General features: G+C 42.0%; 1 protein-coding gene across 1 annotated transcript in view; it reads right to left on the reverse strand.

Annotated features, from left to right (window-relative positions):
- Positions 1-1,156: 1,156 nt before the first annotated feature.
- Positions 1,157-23,683, reverse strand: part of SYNPO2L (synaptopodin 2 like) — a 52,038-nt gene continuing 29,511 nt past the window's right edge. Inside the window, exons 3-4 of the mRNA XM_042460901.1 lie at positions 21,896-22,563; positions 1,157-4,155 (exon numbers count right to left, since the gene is read on the reverse strand). Of these exons, the coding sequence (XP_042316835.1) occupies positions 1,847-4,155; positions 21,896-22,563 (2,977 nt within the window). The 3' untranslated portion in view covers positions 1,157-1,846. The remainder of the gene's footprint in view (positions 4,156-21,895; positions 22,564-23,683) is intronic.

Here is a 23,683-nt window from a genome sequence, read left to right on the forward strand (position 1 = left end):
TTATTGTTAAATCTGTGCCACTTTCATCTCTTATTTTTACATCATACTGCTTTTTGGACTTAGCAATGAAGCACAGCCTCTGCTGCTGTTGCTCAAAATGGGCAGTGGGGTGGTGGTGGTTATGAACGGGTAACTTTTCCTTTCATTAGGGGGAAATTTGTACCACTTGTCCTATTTAATTAAATATGAAATCATATGTTCACTAAAATAATTCAGTGGTTTTCAAACTTTCTGTCAAACTTATCTGTTGTGATCACTATGCTTTACAAAAAATTCTGAAGCAAGGTCTTCTGAAAGATATACACTTGTCCCTCCATATTTGCTAGAGTTAGGGGCACAAGATTCCCCATGAATATGGAAAAACCACAAATAACAAAACACCATGTTTTTACCTGAGAGGACACCTCTCTAGGAATCTCTAGGTCCTCCAGGGTGACTCTGTGGTCAACATCTGACAGACACTGACCATAGGACTGCGCTGGAGGAGCTACAAAGGCCTAGTAGAGTATTCTCTCTAGGAATCTCTAGGTCTTTCAATGCACCTTTTAGTTAAAGTTGACCATAGAGTTGCACTGGAGGACCTAGATATTCCTAGAGAGAGCATATTAATCAAATCCGTGAATAATCAAATTTGCAAATATCAAAACCGCAAATATGGAGGGATGAATGTATTATTAGTCACGCTCGTATTTGCCTCAAAATACTAAAGTGTGGACAGTTATATTAACAAAGACAAAAGGGAAATATCTGCTCATTCTTCCCTGAAAATGCAAAATGCAGGCTTCTTGTACCTACTCATCCACACTGATCTAGGAAATTCATTTTGTTGTTGTAGTTGTTGTGTGCCTTCAAGTCATTTCTGACTTATGGTGACTCGAAGGCGGTTTTCTTAGCAAGATTTGTTCAGAGAAGGTTTGCCATTGCCTTGCCCACCCAGTGGGTTTCATGGCCGAATAGGGAACTGAACCCTAGTATCCTTTGACAAAAATGGTCTTTGGAGTGCATGCTGTAGCTCTGCCCTTAGTTAAGACAAAGCAAAGGTGAGTGTGTTGAACCGTGCTAACATCCAGTGTGATCTGAAAACACACATTAGTGTGGGGTGGGGTGGGGGAACCATTCTTTAGGGAAACTTGCTTTCCAGTACTGACTACATAATGGACTTCCAAAAACACATCATTGTTTAAAAGTCACTGGTGCAGTCTATGAACCAGCAGGTTACAATAAACAGATGCTGAGGATTAACCAAGGGTTTCGTTGTTCTCTTTGCTTTTCCCCCCTTACACTGGCTTGCCAGTCCCTTATCACTACACCCGTGGTACTCTAGGTTTAAAGAGCGTAACTGGGGATGTGAGTACTTCAGAGATAAAAGGCACTTACATGTCCTACATCATAGTGCTGTTCTCAGGATGCTTATGAATCTTTGGCCTTACCCCGCTATGCGAATAACTTCAAACTGTTAAATCCCTTGGAAATGATGCAAGTCCAAAAAGATGGGGAAGGGGAAGAAATTCAGGATGAAAAGCTTTTTTCCACTTAATTGGCTTCACTGTCCTGGTTTCCAAAAATCCATTTTAAAAGGGGAAAGGATGGGAGACCCAAAAGTAACTATTTTATCTAAATCCTTGCTTTGTGCCTATAGGTGATTTCTTATGAGAAGTGGACTTGGACTTGCCGCTAAGCAGACACTCAGCAGTATGAGGGGTAAGAAACCAGGGTTTTTAAACTTGATTGCTGCACTCACACTTTTTAGATGTTAACTAGAGGGTGGGGAATCTTATGTGTACACCTAAAGAGTGTAATGTTAGGAGAGGCCCTGTGGTTTAGACAGGGAAGAACAATTCCTGTTTTAATGCTGACTTGACCCTGGTCTCCAAACATGTGCATGCATGCCAGTTTGGGCCGCTGAAAACCTAGGCCTAGCTACCTGGAAACTGGAGGATGAGGCAGGATGAATAGGGGAAGCCACTCTGCATGCCTCATTAAGTTCAGGAGAACTTTGATATTGGGGAGCAGCCACAGGAAATGGCCCAGGGGAGACAGGGGTGGAAGCAGAGGTCATTTCTGTCCTCCACAGTGGCTCATCCAAGGTGGTAGCAGAGCGGGGAGCCAGGACTGTAGGGGCCAGGCTGCTAGAAGTTGGCATTGGGGCAGGGGTGGAGAAGCGACGGATCTCATAGGTCCTCGCTGTTTTCATGGGTGTTTGTTTGGCTGGGGTGAAAGATAAACTGGACTGTTGGCCCATCTGGGACTGAGAACCGCCACCAGAGCCTGAAGTGTCCCCAAAACAGAACATGGCAGAATTTAGCTGGTATGGCTGGTGCCTGAGGAAGTCAATAGCCTTGATTCCTGACTTCTGACTAGGTGGCTTTTTAACTTTGCTCTCTGCCTTGCTGCCTTGAGATTTGCTGGCTGCCAAGGGGTAAAATGGGGAATGCAGTGGGTTGTAAGCTATGGGAGGTGGGGCACGGATATTTGGGGAGTATTTCCAAGAGGAAGGCAGGGAAGGAGCTGGGGATGGGGTTCTGGGCTTTGGCACTGAGGATGGTGCTGCCTCCACTACAAACTTGTCCATGCGGCTCTGTCGCCTTGCAAAAAGCTCTGCCCCTTTCCCCTTCAAATGAGGCATGTCATGTGTTGAGGAGGACCCATTCACCAGTCCTCCAGGAGCTTGTGATGGCTTAGGGGCTACTGGAGGTGGAGTCTTGAACCTCCGGCCTGAAGCCTGCATGAAGTTGCAGGCCTCCGCTCCCAGACTGAGGACATCTTCCTCAGGCCCGGACTCAAATCCTGCCCCATGGTGGTCTCCCTTGGGCTTTTCATCAAGGTTCTGCACAAGGGACAGTAACTCTGGATTAGGAGAATTCTTTTTCTTTTCCTCCACAGACTTGAACATAGGCTTCTTGCTGCTCCGTCGACGGGCCTCCTGCAAGATTCCTGTTCTGGGAGCTGGAAATGCTACCCTCTGCTCCCTGGAGGCAAATGGCTCAGAGGCAGGCCTTGGAACTGCTGGCGCAATGGCAGGGAAAGGCTGAGTGGTGGGTTGACCAAACTGCTGTGGGCTGGGGCTAAGATACAAAGTAGAAGCCGTTGTCTCTTGGGCTTGTGAAGGCAAGGATGGTGGGGATGTAGCAGTGACCACACCTGCAGCTGGCTTAGAGGGAGCTGAAAGGTATATAGAAGCTGTGGATGTTCTGGCTGCGCTGGGCTTAGTTTCTCCTGTATTCCCAACTCCTGTTGGTTGCACTGATGAGGGAGTGGTTGGGATATACAGAGACACAGATGTGCTTGCTGGCCCATTAGACTGCATTGCTGATGGTGTGGGAGGAAGCACTGTGGTCCCAGGAGAGAAAAGAGGCATGGATGTTCTCTGACCACCAAGACTCTCACTGCTACTCTTTGGCACTGATGGTCTGAACACAACTGAGGAAGTTACAGGGCGCTGCCCAGAGAACCCAGGTGTGAAAGGGCGGGCAGACCGGTTGAAGAAGCTTGGGGTACTTGGAGAAACATGGGCACCTCCTCCAAAGATGCTAGAGGGAGATTGAAGCTGAGCAGGGCTAGGGGATGGCAGCTGGCTGGAGACTTGTACAGATTCTAAATGGACACTTAATGGGGCTTTTTCTGCCCTTTGTGGAGTAGGTGCTTCCTCACTCCTCACTCTCTGTGTTGGCAGGACAGCTGAGGCTGGGTGTTGTTCTTCTGACTTCTGTGTGGGCACTTTCTCCAAAGTATGTTTACCAGCTTTCTGTCTCTGCTGCTCAAACAACTGGGCTCCCCTTCCTGAGGCTTCACTGAGGCCTTGCTGAGGCTGGGCCTCCTCATGTGCAGGATGCCCCTTGGGCTTCTCAATATCGAGGTAAGACGTGTCCCAGTCAGAATGGTTTGTTAAGCTCCTGGCATCAGAGAAGCCTTCCTCATCAAATTCAGACTCACTGGTTGGGAAGACACCGTCCTCTTCATCATAGCAACGGTCTTCATCAACACTTCCAAAACTGACAAGGGTGTACTTCTTAGCCCTCTGTCTGCGCTTTTTGAACATCAAGACACCCTTGGAATGGGGGTTAGGTGCATCTGTCAGCAGGGATGCAATTGTTCGGCATTTGGTTTTGGCTTCTTTCACATTTTTTTCTTGCATACTCTCACTGCGATGAAGCTCTGCAAAGAACAAGAAGGAAACAAACTCAGGACTCTGCAGCTAGAAACCTGGCTGGAAAGGGTTTTTATATTTTCTAGTGTTTATGTGATAGAAGAACTCCTTGTTGGTGTTCTTCACCATCCCGTTAGCCATGCATTGATCTAGTGAGGCAACATAGGCACTTCAGACTGGCCAGAAACAAATATTTTGCCATAAGCTCTTCATAGCCTTTCTCAAAACATGTGAGTGTGAGCAGGACTTAATAAACATTGAGATAATAATTCCACTTCCACATTGCTGGTGATAGCACCAAAACAATTTAATGGGACTTACAGGCCTGGTCTAGACAAGCACAGATGAACAGATCCCCAGGTGGTGGAAAGAAAGCTCCCTGCAGGTGGAATAAAGCCACAGCCTATCAGGCAGAAAGGCTGTGGCAAAACCATCCTGTTGTTGTGCTAAGCTAGTGGTTATGTTATGTTATTTATTTATTTATTAAACTTTAGGAAGAATTCATAAAAGTGATCAGCCACTTGCATTCTTAAATAGTACAGTCTTTTCCAGTTTGCCTTACATCTTTACCACTTCATTCCTACCTCATTTTCCATGTCTCCTCTACCTCAGCATGCAGAAGGAGGAAGTGAAATGGAGGAAGAGGTCAAGAGCACACAGCAACACAAAGGCAAGCTGGGAGGATGAAGCACATGGGAACCACTTGGAAGCACACACTGTTCCTAGGGCAGCTCATCAGATTGTAGAGACCGCTTTCCTCTCCAGCAGACAAATGAAGGTGAACAATAGTGCTCAATGAAATTGTCCAATGAATTTTTCTTGGAGTTTACAATAGTAAAACATTTTTCACCCATGAGATACAAACTGCATATTATTTAAATTGTTTCTTAAAGAAAACCACAGGCCCAAGTCTCAGATATCCTCAAAGTTTTTGCTAAGATTCAGTCCAACACGTTCACTCTATCCATAGTTTCACTGAAAGGCTCTCTTTCATCTCTTGTTCCATCCATACCAGAGGCGCAACCACTTAAGATATATACTCTGGCTCAGCAATGTTATCACCATGAAGCACAATGAAGATCAGGTAAGAGGCATAAAACTTCTCAGGAAAAGGAGACACTGAAGGTACAAGCAGGCCTCTGTGCACCTTGTTAAAATATGCCTATCAAGTAAGAGTTGAATCCAAACTCAGTGGTATCTGTGTTCATACAGAACCCCATGCCCCCCTGGCTAGTAGGGCTTGCTGTTTATTGTTAACCCAACCCTGTCTTTGGCTGTTAACTTAGAGTAAGGTAAAAAAAGTGTGAGCCAATGAAACAAAAGAAAATCAAATTACAGAATTAAAAATTTCCAGCTGTAATCCCATGTGCTTTAGATTTGTGACATCTCAGTCCCTTTTGTGCTCTTAGCATACAAGACTAAAAGAAAGAAAGAAAGAAAGAAAGAAAGTGAAAAAAAGAAGAATTGGAAGGTCAACCCTCTTTTACTTTCCTTTTTAAAATTAGGCAATAATAATAACTTTAACAACAGCAGCAACAGCAGCCATCATCATCCTGGGGTGGAGGTAGAGATAGAGACAAAAATTGAAATTCTCATGCAAGCCTGAAATCTTACACTTTTAAGAACAACGTAACCCCACTAACCTAAGGACCCTTGTGACATGCAGTATCCTGACACTCACAGCAGCCAGTCAGGTGCTTCCAGGAAGCTGAAATCCAGGCAGAGCATGAAGGCAACATTCCACAATGCTTTCCCTTTCAGCAACTGGCATTTAGAGGCATACTGGATTTTTCAACATTTTCCTTTACTTTTAGAGCCATATAAATTGCATTTTGGGACAGTGATTTCCTTCAACTGATTACAAAGTTTTGGAAAATGTGCCTCCTCCGATCTGTCCCAAATCTGCCACTATAATGATGATGAGGTGCTGTCATAACAGCATGGAGAAAGTTTAAAGTTCTCTCAGATTTTTCATACTTACTCCTCCTTGTCCAACTTCCTACTGCCAAAAATCTAAAAGAGATTTTGTTATCTTTTAAAAAAATCAGTTTCCTGCCTTGCAACACAAGCCATCTGACAGTAACAGAAAGCCCATATAAACTGGCTTGTTAGAAAGGAGCCTTGTGAAATTTTGGCACAGAAAGGAAAGTGGTACCTGCATATGGTTGGTCCAAGCTCTTGAAAGCACCATCCAGTCCTGGAGAGAAGGGCATGTCACATACCTCTTTTAACTCACAGCTCTCCATAAAGAGACAGAGAAGACCAGCAGAACAGCTCCCTTCTGGAGCAGAACCAAAACCTTAACAGAGCCCAGGCCCTTTGATTCCAACTCCACCGGCCTTTTAAAGCTTCTCTTTTGTCTCCACTGGCATGGCATTGCTGCTGAGACCCATGAGGTAACGCTCTCTATTTTTAACACCCCCCCCCATCGTCACTATACTGTGTGATGGACATTGTCAACTGTCAAACACTTGCTCCGCTCCCTATCCTCTTCTCATAGTTGGAGTTTAAAATAAGACAACGTGTCTCACACCACAAATGTTTCCATGCTTATGAACAGAAAGGGTGACTCTCAGAAGCACTAAGGATGAAGGCATGATAGCCAACACATGATGATTTCTAACAGCTAGGAATGCTCAGACACTTTTCTGACACAGTCATTTGTAAAGTATAACATCAGTATGTTATTTTCCAAAAACTAGGCAAATCACTCACTAGCTTCCATCCCAGCTGGTGCATTTGTATAAAGTATGGTATACATACATGTAAAGCATGGTGTATATATACCTTTTTTGCACTCAGTCATTCTCATGTCTGTGCAGTTCAAACCTAAACTGGAGGTAGGATGGAGGATTTGTTTTTCATGAAAATGTGAGCACCATTGGGGAGATTAAGCCCCATCTTTCCTACTGTATCTCTCCATGCTTTACGGGTGCAAATCACTATTCTCATAGCTTGGATCCAAATCTCATAGCCTGTTTAATGCCCTCAAGTAAAGTGTAGGATGGTGTAGGTTTGGATGATTCAGCTCCCCTCACCTTCATACATATTTTATAACAAAATCAGGCACACATTGCTTTAGTTATGATGAATAAATAAATATGTCTGCCCCATCACAACTGGGAAGACCATCAGTGATTGGCCTATTGAAATTAAAAAGTGGTTTATTTCCCATTTGGAGTCTATATTTTCTTTGCAAGAGAGCATAACAGAAGATGTGATATATGGCTATTACTAGATGGCTAAGAAAATTATTATTTTTATGATGTCAGGATCATCATAATTCTCCATTCCGTAACAGCTATAGTCAAGCAAGAAATATTTTTCAGGGGTTGGAGGCTGGTTAGAAATAACTGGAAATATGTACTACCATGTGAAATAATCAATGGAGGAAAATTATCAAATGACTACTTATTAGCAAAACAATGGGGAGACCCAGCTGTACCTTATTATTGCATGATAGAATTATGCTACTAGTACAGTGTAAGGATCCAGGATAAGAATAGAATGAACACAGGATTTTAATACATGTTCTCCTAAAGCAAGATCTCTACTATGGAGATTACAGCATGTGTCACTAATGATGGGACTGAAGGAGAATTACAACGTATGATTCCTCTCATTTTCTCACCATGTCATCGCTTATCTATTCCTGATTTGTTGTCATAGCATTATTATTGCACAATTTTTCATTAATGAGATATCTGTCTACAGTGCACCCACGTTTTATGCAGGCACACCATATGCAGCTTTCACCATATGCTGAAAGCCATGCCGGAAGAGCTCCTTGCGCGCCCCGGAACAACTAATGGGGTATGCACGCGTGAGCCCCATTACTTCCAATGGGGCTCCATCATATGCTGCTTTCCCCTTACACAAAGGGATCTGGAACAGATCCCTGCATAATGGGAGGGCCCACTGTATAACTGCCAATATTGATGCATTCATGTGATTGTACACATGCAGATTCTTCTAGAATCATAGAGTTGGAAGAGACCACAAGGGCCATCCAGTCCAACTCCCTGCCATGCAGGAAATCCAAATCAAAGCATCCCTGACAGATGGCCATCCAGCCTCTGTTTAAAGACCTCCAAGGAAGAAGACTCCACTCCACTCCAAGGGAGTGTGTTCCACTGTCGAACAGCCCTTACTGTCAGGAAGTTCCTCCTAATGTTGAGGTGGAATCTCTTTTCCTGGAGCTTGCATCCATTGTTCCGGGTCCTGTTCTCTGGAGCAGCAGAAAACAAGCTTGCTCCCTCCTCAATATGTCATCCTTTCACATATTTAAACAGGGCTATCATATCACCTCTTAACCTTCTCTTCTCCAGGCTAAACATCCCCAGCTCTCTGAGTCGCTCCTCATAGGACATGGTTTCCAGACCTTTCACCATATTAGTCGCCCTCCTTTGGACACGCTCCAGTTTCTCAATGTCCTTTTTGAATTGTGGTGCCCAGAACTTGACACAATATTCCAGGTGGGGCCTGACCAGAGCAGAATACAATGGCACAATTACTTCTCTTGATCTAGACACTATACTTTTATTGATGCAGCCTAAAATTGCATTGGCCTTTTTAGCTGCTGCATCGCACTGTTGACTCATGTTCAACTTATCATCTACTTGGACTCCTAGATCCCTTTCACATGTACTTTCATTCAGCAATGTGTCTCCCATCCTATATCTGTGCATTTCATTTTTTCGCCCTAAGTGCAGTACCTTACATTTTTCCGTGTTGAATTTCATTTTGTTAGCTTTGGCCCAGCTTTCTAGTCTATTCAGGTCATTTTGAATCTTGATCCTGTCCTCTGGGGTATTAGCTATTCCTCCTAATTTGGTGTCATCTGCAAATTTGATAAGTATGCTCCCAATTCTGTCATCCAGGTCATTGATAAAGATGTTGAACAGCACTGGGCCCAGGACAGAGCCCTGTGGGACCCCACTGGTCACTTCTCTCCAGGATGAAAAGGAGCCATTGTTGAGCACCCTTTGGGTTCGGCCGGTCAACCAGTTACAAATCCATGTAACAGTTACCTTGTCTAGTCCACATTTTACAAGCTTGTTTGCAAGAATATCATGGGAAACCTTGTCAAAGGCCTTAGTGAAATCAAGATACACTGGTGCCTCGGGTTACGAAATTAATTAGTTCCGCCATTCCTTTCGTAACCCGAAAATTTCGTAACCCGAAAAGGCTTTCCGTTAGCACTGGAAAGCCTATAGCTGCACTTTGCAGCATTTGAATTTCGCGCCGAAATGAATTTCGTAACCCGAAAAATATTTCGTAACCCGAAACAGTTTTTGCCAATCCAACTTTTTCGTATCCCGGAAATTTCGTAACCCGATCATTTCGTATCCCGAGGCACCAGTGTATACTATATCCACAGCATTCCCTTCATCTACCAAGCTGGTAATTTTATCAAAGAAAGAGATCAGATTTGTCTGGCATGACTTGTTTCTCTGAAACCCATGTTGACTTTTTGTGATTATGGCATTGCCTTCTAGATGTTCACAGACTCTCTGTTTAATGATCTGCTCCAGAATCTTTCCTGGTATTGATGTCAGACTAACTGGACGATAATTGTTGGGATCCTCTTTCTTCCCCTTTTTGAAGATGGGGACAACGTTTGCCCTCCTCCAGTCTGCTGGGATCTCTCCTGTTTTCCAGGAGTTTTCAAATATGATTGCCAATGGCTCCGATATTACATTTGCCAGTTCTTTTAATACCCTTTTAATTTGCCAGTTCTAGTGCTTCAATAGTGTTGACATGGTAGAAGTAAGCATGTCATGAATGCTTCTCCTTGTTTCTATTATGTCATAAATCTTCAGATTTAGTGGTCGGTTTTGCCAAATTTGGTGAGATGTTATGTTTATTATTATATATTTATATATTTCTGGTTATTATCACAGTCCAGATAATAGAGTTTGAGTTGCGATAAGTGGGTTCCAAAATTAAAACAACAGCACAGAACTCAAGAATAGTGATTTACCAGAAATGAGTTGTCCAAAGCATTTTGTGATTACAGGTCTGATCTGATCATTGCAAGATTTTGGAAGAAAATAATAATAATAATAATAATAATAATAATAATAATAATAATAATAATAATAATAATAATTTTAAATGTATGCTCCAACCAAGATGAAAACAGAATGGAGGCTGGCATCAAGTGTGTTCTGTGGAAAACAGAAATAGAAACAAGGACTGCTGTGCTATTGAAAGGTAATGCAGAAATAGGTGCATTAATAGCGTTATTGCTACTTTTATAGTCACATTAAAGAAATTGCATGATTACAGCATTTGATTATTCATGCAGTAATCATAAAGCTGAGCGGGTCTGTAAACTTTCTTTTTGTGAACCACCCAATAGCAACTACACCTTTTGGCATATGAGTGGGTTCATAGGACCCCCAATCTCAGCATAAGCTCTAAACCAGTGATTCCCAAAGTGGGTGGTACACTCCCCTGGGGGTGGTGAAAATATCCAGGGGGGCAATGAGGGGAAAAGGGGGCAGCATAGGGGCTGTGGCTTGAAGCTGTGTGGGGAAATAGGAGGAGGAGTATCTTCTTTGAAAGAGTCCTTCATCTCTCTCAGAATGAGAGTCCTTCCTCACTGGGGAGAAAAAGTAATAACATGATTGCCCTCCTCTCCATCCTGGTGAAGAAGGATCGGGAGTCCTTTCTTGCTGGAGAAAAGCTTCTTCCTTTGCACCTAGTCACCTTGGGAGCAGCAACCAAGCAGCCATTTGAGTAGCAACCAAGGAGCCTCTGGCCCATCCAGCCATTGCTACAAGGCCAGCATGGGGGAGAGGCTGTTTGGTCACTGCTCAGCCAGCTGCTCAGTTGCTATTCCCAGGTGACTGGGTACAACAGAATAGCCAGTCAAGCAGTGATCAAGAAGCCTCTTGCTTGTTCTGACCTTTCTTGGTTGATGCTCCCAAGGTGAACAGGTACAAAGGGAGCAGTGACTGAGCAACTGGTTGAACAGCAACTGAGAAGCCGCTTGCCTGTTCCAGTCTTTCCCTCTCCCTGTGTGGCTGCTCAGCCAGCTGCTTGGTTGCTGCTTTCAAGATGACCGGCTGCCCGGTAGCTGCTTGACTGGCTGCTTGGGCACTGCTCCCTTTGCACCTAGTCATCCTGGGAGCAGACTTGAAACCAAACTCAGTGGTTGAATAGGAGTGGTGGTGTTGAGCAATAATTTAATTCCCCTACTCGAAGTAAATACAGTGGACCCTTGCCTTACGCAGGGGATCCATTCCGGAGACACACACACACCCCATGCGTAAGGCAAATAACACGTATGCTTGGGTGCAGGGGCGCAGCAGTGTGTGTGCACCATTCATTGTAAGCTGAAAGCTGTATATAGTGTGCCCGTATATGGCGCAGCTGCACTGTAAAAAATAACCTTGATAAAATGACATAGTTCTATGAACCTTTCTTTACACCAACCAGAGATTTAGTTACACCCCAGCACAGGAATCATGCAAATAATTTCAAAAGCTCAGTTATTTATTGAACAGAGTGAATTGTGAAGGTCTGACCATGGCAGTGGAAATTCACTGCAATAGATGGAAACTTAGCAGGTATTCTTACTTTAGTGAAGGTTCTCTAATGAAGGCTGAAGGAGATTTGGCCATCTTCTTTCTTTCTGTCACGACTAGTGTAGGCACAGAAACAAAAAGGGTTTAGGGATCCTAATCTTTCTTTCAGTGTTAATGTTAATAGATTTTTACTGGTGAGAAACACTTGAATTTGAACAGTGATGCTGATCAATTTGATTTATATTACACCATTATAGCAAGGAATGCAGTAGTGGTTGGTAGCTTCCGTATCTAGGGGCATGTGTTTTTATCTAAAATTTAAAATGAGCTATCCAAAATAAGTTCAGAATCTTAGAGTAAAACCCGGAACAGATTCACTAACCCAGTGACATGGGAGCCATTAGCTGTCACTGAAGGAATCACATTCAGAGCAGAAATGTAGTCCTGTATACTGTACAAGCATGAATTAGCATAGGTGAGAACTTGGATAAGTTAGTGATTTTAGTTTGATTAAATAAGCATGTGATTGCATATTTAAAAACAACAACATGGAAATATAAATGAACTTAATACAGACTACATCATGTCATATTAGCTGTATCCCATTCGGATCCATACATATCATCTGTAAAGAGAAACTGATGCACTATGGTAAGAATATATTCTGAATATAGCCAAAGTTGAGTGCACATTGGCAGGCAAAGCAATTTTTCCATGACTGATGTCACAGTTACTAGGCAGTCAGATATAAGAAGTTAGAGGTTGAGAACAGCTGTTGATCCTTTATACGTGGAAGGGCTTATTGTGTTTTAAATACCAGTAAGTTAAAAGGTTCTTTTGGATTCCAAAGTATTTCCCAAACCATTCAAAGGCAGAAGATACTTTATGGAACAATGCTTCTCAGGCTAGCCAAGGTAGGAGACTGGCATGGTTTCCCCCTGTCCTCAATGTGTCAAGTACAGGGTTGGCTCGTTTAAACATTGGTTTAAACCAAATGACTAGCACGCGCACACACACACACACACACACACACACACACACACACACACACAGAGTTAGTTAGAGAGAGAGACACACTGAGATTATTCTTTTTTTAAGTCTGGCTATTATTACTATTTTCTAGCCCTCTTACATGAACAGCAATGACTGTTTGCACAAAGTTAATTAATGCAAAAAATGGTTTAAACAACCAAAACAACACTTTTTGTGTGTTTCTAAATACCTGTTCTAAACACCATCACCACCTCCCACCCTGTCCAGGGACCACATTTTTGTTTATTGGCTACAACTGTCTCTTTCTTTCTTAGAAACTCTCTGTAAACTGTCAGGCAATGGCCTGTGGGCCAGCACTGATTCAGGCAGCACCACTATGGAGATTATCACATGGGGGACAGGATGTCATTGTCCCATCCTTGTCCTGTCCTTCCCGCATTATCTCAGAAAGGACTTTCATACAATGACAAGCTTATCCAGACATGATCCCATCCAGAAAGTGCGAATAATGGTAAACTGATCCTATCATTGTCCCATAATTGAAGTGGAATTGCCCTGGCATTTTGAATTAATGGGAGTTCGCGTTAATGCAGTGTCACTTTGATAACAGGATAATGACAGGATCGGCATGTATGATATGAAAGGCTTTCACGTGACACCCCCCCCCCCTCTTGGATGGGATAAGGACAGGAAAGCGATCCTGACCTTGTCCCTTCTGAGTGTGATAATCTCCTATGAGTGGCACTGTTAGAGAGCACATATGTGGATGATAGGAGACCTCAACTGGAAGCTTCTGAAAAAAACTGATGCTTTCTTGCTGATCACTCCAGATTCATCAACCAGGATTAAAACAGAATTACAGTATGATAAAAGCTGAGCCTTTAGCACCCTAGATGCTCCAAGCAGCTGAAGAGCAATAAGCTGTTTCTCACTCCATTGTCACTTTTGTTTTGAGGTAAGAGTGCTGCTTCAGTTCATTTGGATCCTACCCTCCCTACAAATTGCCCAGGGTGGCATATGTATTCTCTTTCCTTTATTTTGTCTTCACAACTGCAGCAAAATCTGAAAGAGCTAATTGTGGAAAAGAAATGCCTGCCTTGCACTGTGAAAGGCTTCAGTGTGGAGGCAGACTGAGCAAGAAATCTTGGGAAGTGTGTTGTTTGAAAACATGATTTACTACATTTCCCCCTCAGACAACCTAAGCTGAGATCATGCACAAGTGATAAGAATCCTTGTGCATGATCTCTATAATCCTCCATGGTAAATTCCTTGCCAACCAATATATTGTTTGAGTACGGATAGTGCCTTAAATCTTTAATACATGTTCAATAATTTTTATGTAGAGATAAAAGTTTGTAAAAATCACCCCCTTTTGGAATAAAAAGAACAAATATGTTAATTTCCAGAAATTTAATTTGCTGTAACTGTGGCAGGATCAGTATATTGCAGATATCATGAAACAGATCAACCACGGGTGCATCTGCACAGTAGAAATACGTATTGCAGTATGATGCCACTTTAAGTGCTGTGGCTCCATCTTATAGAATCCTGACTTTGTAGTTTTACAAGGTCTTTAGCCTTCTCTGCCAAAGAGTGCTGGTGCTTCATAAAACTACAGATCACAGGGTTCTGTAGAATGGAATCATAGGAGTTAAAGTAGTGTCAAACAACATTATTGCTATAATGTAAATGAACCCTAGTTAGGTTTCAAGGTTTAGCTCAATGAGTATCGCATTTATAAACAATTTGATGGTTATATTACTCATCCTAGATAAAATGTATTCCTACTGTACCCTATTAATACTTATTGTGCTATTCATATGTTGTCTCAGAAGTCAATATTGATTGTAACTTTTTCACATTTTTACACATAGGTAAAGTCCTCCCTATTAGATTTTTTATTAACTTAACATAATGTGTCTGTTTTATTGACTTAACATAATGTGCCTTCAAGTAACCTGTTCACTTATGGTAACCCACTGAAATTCATAGTAGGTCACCATGTCAAGTTAATCTGCTTTGCTAATACAATAAAGATAAAGATAAAAAATATATATTTTTACGTTTGTAAAAAGTCCTTTTTTGTTTTGTTAAACTTGTACATTTTGCCAAAAGCTGAAGACAAATCCAGGTTAACCATTGATTTTTTTATTTCAAAAAAATGGAGATCAGTGAATCATAGAATCAAAAACGTGTGGCCTGCACATTTATTTCAAGGGGATACAGTAATGGTCGTGGGCTCTTCTTGCCTATTTTATGGTGGGTGACCCAGCACTGAAGTTTGGAGTGTAGCAATGAGGAAAAATACACCATTTTTGCTGTAAGCAAGCACAGGATATCAACCCCAATGTATCCTCTCATCAATCCTAGGTGTAACTTTAGGTCTCTGTACTCAATATCGGGCTTTTCTGAGGCCCTTCTGCCTATACTGACGCTGCCTGTGAAAATAAGCCATGATGCAAGGTATTGCTCACCCACTGCTAGGACTCTCAGATGGAAGAGAACAGCTGGGCATGCCTTGCTCAGCATTTGCCTCATGTCTGCGCATTATTCAAAAGAGAAAAATAGACTTGGTCTAAGGTGACTGAAACTCCGGACAGGTCATCGAGAAAATTAAATCACTCAGCTGGGACTTCAGTTCATTAGTGGTGGTGGTGGTGCTGTTTTTAAAATTGCTTTCAACTTTTAGGTGTATTTTAAAGGAGAAGGATTCCACTCTAAACCATTTAGCATTTCTCAAAGAAGTAGAAGGATCTACTCTCTGCCCTGAGAGTCAGATATCCCATCAGTGGTGCCTGATGTCCACTATTGGGGCAGTGGGCTGGGCAGAGGCAATACTAATGGCATCTACTTTGTTGCCCAGCCTCCTCTCTTGCAAAGTCTACCAATTCATAACTGAAGAATACTGTCACACCATGGTTAATAAGGTTTGGGCTGGGTGGTACCATGCTTGCATTTGGGTAAAATGATGTGTCGCTTATACACTTATTTTAAGGGGATACAACATATCTGTCATTCACACAACAAAATAAACCAAAGTATCCAGTGTGGATCTCGCCGCATGAAGCTTTTTTGAAAAGAGACAAAATTGAATCGAAACTTTGGCTAAGATACAAGGATGTGTTGAAGAAAATGAAAGGAAAATTAAATATGAAAAGTCAAGAAGAAATTAAGGAGGAGGGGATAAAAATTAATTGATTTACATATTATCAGCTGAAAGCAAGATACGAAAAAGATAGTAAAGAAAGGGGTATTTCAGAAAGCAATAATGAATTAGATGTGATAATGTTAAGTGAAAAAGAGGGATCAATAGCGAAACTGTATAAATTGTGTTTGAAATTACATTTGGAAACGGAAGCTGTTAAAACAAATATGTTGGAATGGGCAAAAAATGTGGGTCACAATATGTCTATGGAAAAATGGGAAAGGGCATGGGGAAATGATCTGAAGTTTACAGCATGCATGGACATAAGAGAGAACTTTATGAAAATGCTCTTCAGATGGCATCTTCCTCCAGCTAGGATAGCTAAAATGTATAAAAATAAGGAAAACACATGTTGGAGATGTAAGAAACAAATAGGGACATTCTATCACATGTGGTGGACTTGTGAATGTATACAAAGGTACTGGAAAGAGGTGCATAGAATTGTTCAGAAGATTAATAATGTTAAGATTAAATTTGAACCAGAAGTGTTATTGTTAAACATGCTAGATGAGGCAGAAGCTAGGAAGAAGCTGAAGCCTATATTATATATGATTTCTACAGCGCGGATCACGCTTGCAAAGTGCTGGAAAGAAGAAAAAGCTCCGGAGATAAATGACTGGTTAATAAAGACTTTGGATGTTTTGGAGATGGACAGGATGACGATGTATCTGAGAGAAGAGGAAAGAAACCAGGATCAAAACTGGGATGCATTTTTGACCTTCTGCTTAGAGTATTGGAAGAGAGAAATATAGAAATTAATAGTAAAGCAGGGACGTAGCCAGGATTTTGGGAAGGGGGGGTCCAGACTAAGTGCCACCGTTATAATGGGGCTTGGGTACGGCGGAGCGGCAGCACACACCATTCATTTTATCTAATGGAAGGGGACCCTCCCCCTTGGCTACGTCCCTGAGTAAAGGTATATTTAAAAGGAACTTAGAAGGATGTATAATGAAATTAACAACAACGAAAAGATAGATATTTATAAGGGAATGACTGAGAATATAAAGAGGTGGGTAGAAATTATAGAAACATTTAAATACACAATCCCTTAATGTAGCGGAAAGCAATGTATAACACAGTGAGATGGGGAAGCAAATGTTGTGTAGAAAGGAGGTAGAAATAAATAGTCAATAGCTGATAGATTATGACTATTTTTAGAGGTATGTGCAAGAGGGAATACGGGGGGGGGTGGATGGGGATAGGGGGGGGGGGACTCAGGACAAGGAACAGAAGTGGAATGAACGTATGTTATTTGTCCGGTATGTATTTTAAAATTTAAATAAAATTTTTCTAAAAAAAACAAACAAACATTTTTTGAGTCAAATTGATGAAGCGATTTAGCGCCGAATAGACGTTCACACTATTCAAGCCGTGATCTGACCTACCCCTTTTAATTTAATCCACTTTGCATTCACATTCATCAATGGATCAATTAAAAATGGAGTCATGTCACAGGGGTAACCACAGGAAATGAATCAAATTGACACTGCATTCACACTTGTACTGAATCGATTCATTTAAAAAGAAGCAAGGAATGCCATGGATTCAGAAGAACCAGTTTAACTGGGTTTAGTGCTGCCCCCCATCAAACCACAGCAGAAATTTGGTGCAAGTGAAACAAGGGCCTTTTACACCAGTTCAGATCTGTTTCAAAACCAGATTATTATGCATGTCATTTATCTATTTATTTTTGAAATGTTTTAATTGTACTTTCTGTTTGTTTGTTTGTTTGTTTTTTAATTGCTGTAAAGCCGCTCTGAGTCACAGTCCTGGGAAAAGAGCGGGATATAAATAAATAAATAAATAAATAAATAAATTATTATGTAGCCCAGGGGTCGGTAACCTCCAGCACTGGCGGCCCCCACCGGCTCTTTCCCGGCCTCTGACAGGGCCTGGGGCCCCGTCAGGGGGCGGCAAAGAGGAGGAGGCCTGGCCCCCGGAGGGTGGAAGCTCCACCCCTGGCATGTGGCCCCACCCCCGGAGGGTGGAAGCTCCACCCCCTGGCTTCGGCCCCCCAGTTGTCTGAGGGACAGCAACCTGGCTCCCAGCTCAAAAAGGTTGCCTACCCCTGATGTAGCGTGAATGGGGCCATGGCCTTGGCCTCTTCTTGCCTATTTTATAATGGATGGTGAAGTTTGCAGTGTAGTGATGAGGAAAGTTACACAATTTTTGCTCATATAAGGAAAAAATACACAATTTTTGCCATAAGGTACACACTACAATCTGAAAATATTTAACATTGGAATTTTCCTTTCATTACTGTGTGCCTTCAAGTCATTTCCAACTTAAGGCAACCCTAAGGTGAACCTATCATGGGGTTTTGTGGGGTTTTTGGCAAGATTTGTTCAGAGAGGTTTTCTATTGCCTTCCCCTGAGGCTGTGAGCTTGTGAGCAAGGGCACTCAGCAGGTTTCATGGCCGAGCTGGGAATTGAACCCTGGTCTGTAGTTGTAGTCCAGCACTTAAACCACTACGTCATGCTGGCTCCAGAATTCTCCTAGGAAAGCTAATTATTCTGAAAACAAGATGCACATTCCCATCTTGTGTGGCTTGTTTTAAAGGAAAGCTGAGGGGGGTAGTCAATATATCACCAAGTTTCAGCAGTGTGGTGATGGTGTGCAATTTTTATTTTTTAAAAAAGCAGAGGAGGCATGTGCTTCTTGATTATAAGCTGATTAACACTTTCAAGGGACTTACAGGAATGGTAATGGTTATGAAAATAAGGCAGACACTTCTCATGTGACTTGTTTCATAAGGAAAACTGTAGTTTCCCCTCCCTGGCTTCTGTACTACTAAACTTCAGCAGTGTGAGAGGTCCTGCCCACAGCAGGTTTGATAAGAGACATTGCTCTCTAAGACACAAATACCCATCCGTATCTTACAACCAGTTGTGGCCCTAGAAAAAATGGGGTTTTACCCAGAGTCACATCCACTGCACAACAACCCTATGCACACTTATATATAAGTGTAAAGACTATTGAACAAAGCAACACTTACTTCTGAGAGAAATGCACAATGCAGAAGGCATAGGATATTGCATGAGATCACAAATACAACAACAGAGTTAGGGCTTGATCCCAACATCCCTAACATACCCCTTTCCACTCAGATTGTAGAAGCAAAAATTGAGGCACATTAACTGAAAGATCATACTTGGAAAGCAGACTGGAGAATAGAGATAGAAAAAGATGGTTGAATCATCACAGTATTACACAGCATCAACTCATGGTACAACTCCAAAAAAAGTACTCCTAAAAGATGCTCCTTTAAAAACAGGAACTTGTGAAAAGCTGTGCTCCAGTTTCACAAAGCTAGATGGTATGGAAAAACACTCTGTAACCTTTCCCTGCCACAAAGCCACTGAAGTTGTTCTTTAATTTTGGCAGCAGCTGTTTCCCACAGCTGGATAAGAGTGTGGCCCCTTTGTGTTGGGAGTACATCAATAAGGTCTCTTGACCTGAAGAGGCCTGTGCCTGCACTGAAGCATTCCTTTGCACTTGCATTTGTCTAGTCTAGGGACTCTTTCACACAGCAAAAAGTGACAGGAGCATAGCAAGATGCTTCCGTCACTATCACGCATTTGCTTGAAGATTATCAGATAATGTCACATAATGTTGCCATAATTGCAGCATTATCCCATGAATAAAAAAAAAAAAGTAATTTTAGTGCCACTTTTCATTCTCAGGACTTTTCTTACTTGTAGGATAATGCCACAATTATGGCAATGTCATCTGATAATCTATCAATTGTGCAATAGTGACAGGAGCATCCCACTATGCTTCCGTCACTTTTCGCCATGTGAAAGAGTCCTAGCAGTAACATGTTGCATAGAAAAAGGAAATAAAGGCAAATGCATCAAGTTTAATGCCACAAATGCCAAAAAGAGGATTGGTGGTGTCTCTGATCCATACCGAAAAGCTGGTTTGACCCTGGTTTGTTGTGACATTTGGGCACATGAGTGGGTATTCAGTAGTCAATGAACTCCCTGAAAGTATTGCTTGTGTATTTGAATTAGTAATTTATTACAATATCAAAAAATATCTTAAGGCACCAACTGGACTTTAGATAGTGCTCCTTTTTAAAAATATTGGAATACTGTATTTTATACAACTTTAATAGCCAAAGGAATAGAATACATTCAGGTATGCGAAAGAAGGCAAATGTGAAGAACTTCGGGTGCCTTTTATTAATTACTGTATATTGGTGTTTCATACAGTTAATAAAACTAAGAAACATTGGAATGGTTAGTCCCAAACAAAGGAGATCTATTGAATCAGTGGAATTTAATTTGTTAGGATTAACAATTGATTTAGGAATCTGAAGTACCCTGTCCCAGTTTGTCTGTCCTTCCTCATTAATACCTTGTCCAGTCTTGACTACACTGTGATGTTACTAAGCCACATTTGTACCCATTTTCATTTGTGAAATGTTGGAGGGTATGGAAAACTGGTTGAATCATCAGTCAGAGACAGCAGGGGGCAATTGGATGTGACAGAGGCTGCAGGGAGAACCTTCACTAGGTTAAAGCTCTGGGCCAGAGATTAATTCCCCCCTTGTTGTAACAATGTGTATGAATTAGGTCATTGTGACTTCTTGGAAGCACATGATCCCTGTCCAATAAACATTTGTAAAGTATAATTGCAATAATGTTGTCTCTCATTTTTCTTGTTTTACTGTGAAGTCTATAAAGTCTAAGGCCTTATCCTCACTTGCCAGAATACTATGAGAGTGCCCTTGGAGTATTCTGGCCTCAATTTCCCCCCGAATTCCCACCTTACTCACTCTCTTTTGTTGCAGATTTTTGGCTTTCATAGCGAACGATGGATGGGCTGCCTTCCCACACAGTCCCTTTTCATCACCTAGCACCACTGCTAAAGGCAGAACAAGGCGTCCAATCATGTTATCAATGGTAGGTGCCTTGTTCTGACCTCAAAGCGATTTGCACCTACAGTGAAGGCAGATGCCGCCATAAATGCAAAGAGCTGAAAACCGGCAGCAAAAGATTGTTATTTAAATTGGGTTAGGAGGAAGAAGTCCCAAATCAGGAGTGGGTGTCATGAAGACAGTCCAGACCCAAGTCAGGGTTTTGACCCTGCATCTTGTAAACATGATCCAGTGATCCCAGGGGGAATTTGGGCCAAATCTCCCATGTAGACAAGCCCTAACTATACACTGATCTTATCTGTCCCGCTCATCTTGCTGCATCATTGAGCTGAATTACTGGGCTGAAATAACAATCCTGTCCTGGGCCATTTTTTCCAAACCTCTTTGCAAAGATCATTTACCAAGGAAGGACAACTGCCTACACACCATGAGATCACCTCAGCAATCTGCCAGGAACACAACTCTCAGTTGGAGGTCATCCCAGAAGCAAGACCATAAGGTATTTGGCAGCAAAAAACAGAAGTTCAGAGAGGACGCAGGAGCCTAGATTTTCAGCTGTTAAAGCTTTTCTGGACTTATTTATTAAATACACCGATATCCTGCCTTTCCTCTAGTTTGCTCAAATACATCCCTCCCTCTGTCCCCACTTAACCCTCACAGAAACCCTATAAGGTAACTTAGGTGGAGAAATAGCAATGGTTCTAAGAAGGTCACTCAGTGAGCTTCCTGGCTGAGTAGGGATTTGATCTCAAAGCTCCCAAGTCCAGCACTATAACCACTTCACTACACAAGCCAGTTTTGGAACCTAATCCTGAATCGTAATCCTTGGTTTCTGATAAAAAATTCAACATTTCTGACATTTTGCCTTGAATTATTTTTAATTTTGTCTACATTTCCCATTTTTGTGTTTGATACTCCTTATTCCTGTCTCCAAATACAATTTTGATGGGTGACATTATGCTCCAGGTAAACTGCAGGCAAAACATCTGTGGAGGAGACTCATGACTTACATATTAATGAGAATATGGAATTACAACCAGAATTGTTTCTGCTTCTTAAAATGCTGTGTTTCGTACTAAGAAAAGAACTGAATAGCAAACATAAACAGCAGCAGTATATCAAAAAGACTTACTGGCTTGCTTGGCTTTCTCTGCATAGCTGGTGGTCAGGTCTTCATCTACAGGGTGCTCCACAGGCCCTATCATAGGGATAAGGTGTCTTTCTGCTCGAATGGTCTTAGTTGCATGCGGCAGAAGCATGGCCTCTGGAGAAGGCTCTCTGTCTTCAGGTGAAGGGGGCTGGAGAAAAGCTTCACTCTCTGAGAAAGGGGTGTCAGTACGACTTCCGGGCCGGCAGACAATCTCTCTCTTGGCCACCCCACTGAGACCTTCTCCTCCTCCTCCTCCAGCTTGTGTTACCACCTCAGGGGTGCTGTCATACCCACTCAGCTCTGAGAGAGACACTTCATCCTGTGTCTCACCCACCTTATTGTTCACTCCCTCTGGAGGGGACCGGGGGCCCTTTTTCCGAGCTCTCCGATGCTTTTCCTGGGCAATGTTGTCAGCGTCACTGTCAGTCTCTGCATAGTAGGCTTCACTATCTGGAGGGGATGTTAGGATTTCCAAGTGTTGTTGTCTCTGGGGCTGCTGCTCAGCTTCTGGAGCTGCACCAGGACTTGTTGGTTCAGCACTACGCACCTGAGATGCCTGGCTGAGTGGGGAAGTTGGAGAGACCACTTGCAGCTGCCTGGGAGAAGGGGAGCAGAGGAGTCTCACATCAGACTGGCCACCAGTAGTCACCCTGAGAGAGAGAGAAAAGAGAATTAAAAAGATTTGGGTCAGTTAAAAAAGATGAGAAAAGACAGATCAAAGCCTTCTTCCCATAATAGCCAACCAGATGTCTATGGAAAGCTCTCATGCAGAGGAACATGGGTGCAATAGCATCCTCTTGCTTATGTTTCCAGGAGCATCTAAGGCTGTATTTATTATAGGGTTGAGTTTATATTTAGTGCTTGCCTGTACATGCAGAACAAACTGTGGATTTGGGTGTTCAGATTTTGGATTTTAGCTTTTGTGACATTCAAAGATATAAATGGACACCTCAGTTAATAAAGTACAGTAAATATGTTCATGGGCACTATAATAAAATTTGATACCAGAGAGAGAAATGACCTGGAAAGAATTGGGACAGGTTCTTACACCACAAAACAGAACAAAATATGCACACATGAAATGAAATAATCAGGTCAGCTAAGCATCACATAAGGAAACAAAAACATTATGAACCTTCTAGACAGCACTTGAAAATTTATTCCAAAATATATCAAGTGATGATTATTATTATTTTTGACCAGCCTCCACTTTTCCTTAGGTTTCCATTGTTGTGGCCAGACTTACAGCCTTATCACATTGCAAACAAACCTGGCAGGCAGTGAAAGAAAAGCGTTTTTCTGTTTCTGCCTCCACATAACATCAAAGCACTTTCATTCTCTTCCAGTTGTAAAAGCATAGGCAGGGGTCATAAAAGCATCCTTTTTGCCAAGCTGGAAAAATCCATTGTCAAAGGGGATCTTTATGTCTCTGTCCCACGCTTTTATGACCAGAAGAAAATGGATGTGCTTCAACATCATACAGAGACAGAAATAATAATAATAATAATAATAATAATAATAATAATAATAATAATAATAATAATAATAGTAATTTATTTGTATCCTGCCTCTCTACAAAATGCAATCGAGGCGGCTTACAAGATTAAAATATACAGTTCGAACCCTCAACCCACCCACCTCTTAAAATACAATTAAACAATGTAAAATTTAAAACGTACTTAAAAACAGTACAATAGCTATGGTGAAGTCAGAGGTCAGCAGTTTTTCCTTCTGATAGCTGGAGAACTATTCAGAAAAGGCCTGCTGGAA

This window comes from Sceloporus undulatus, chromosome 3 (genome assembly GCF_019175285.1).
Source record: "Sceloporus undulatus isolate JIND9_A2432 ecotype Alabama chromosome 3, SceUnd_v1.1, whole genome shotgun sequence".
In the NCBI taxonomy this organism is placed as follows: Eukaryota; Metazoa; Chordata; class Lepidosauria; order Squamata; family Phrynosomatidae; genus Sceloporus; species Sceloporus undulatus.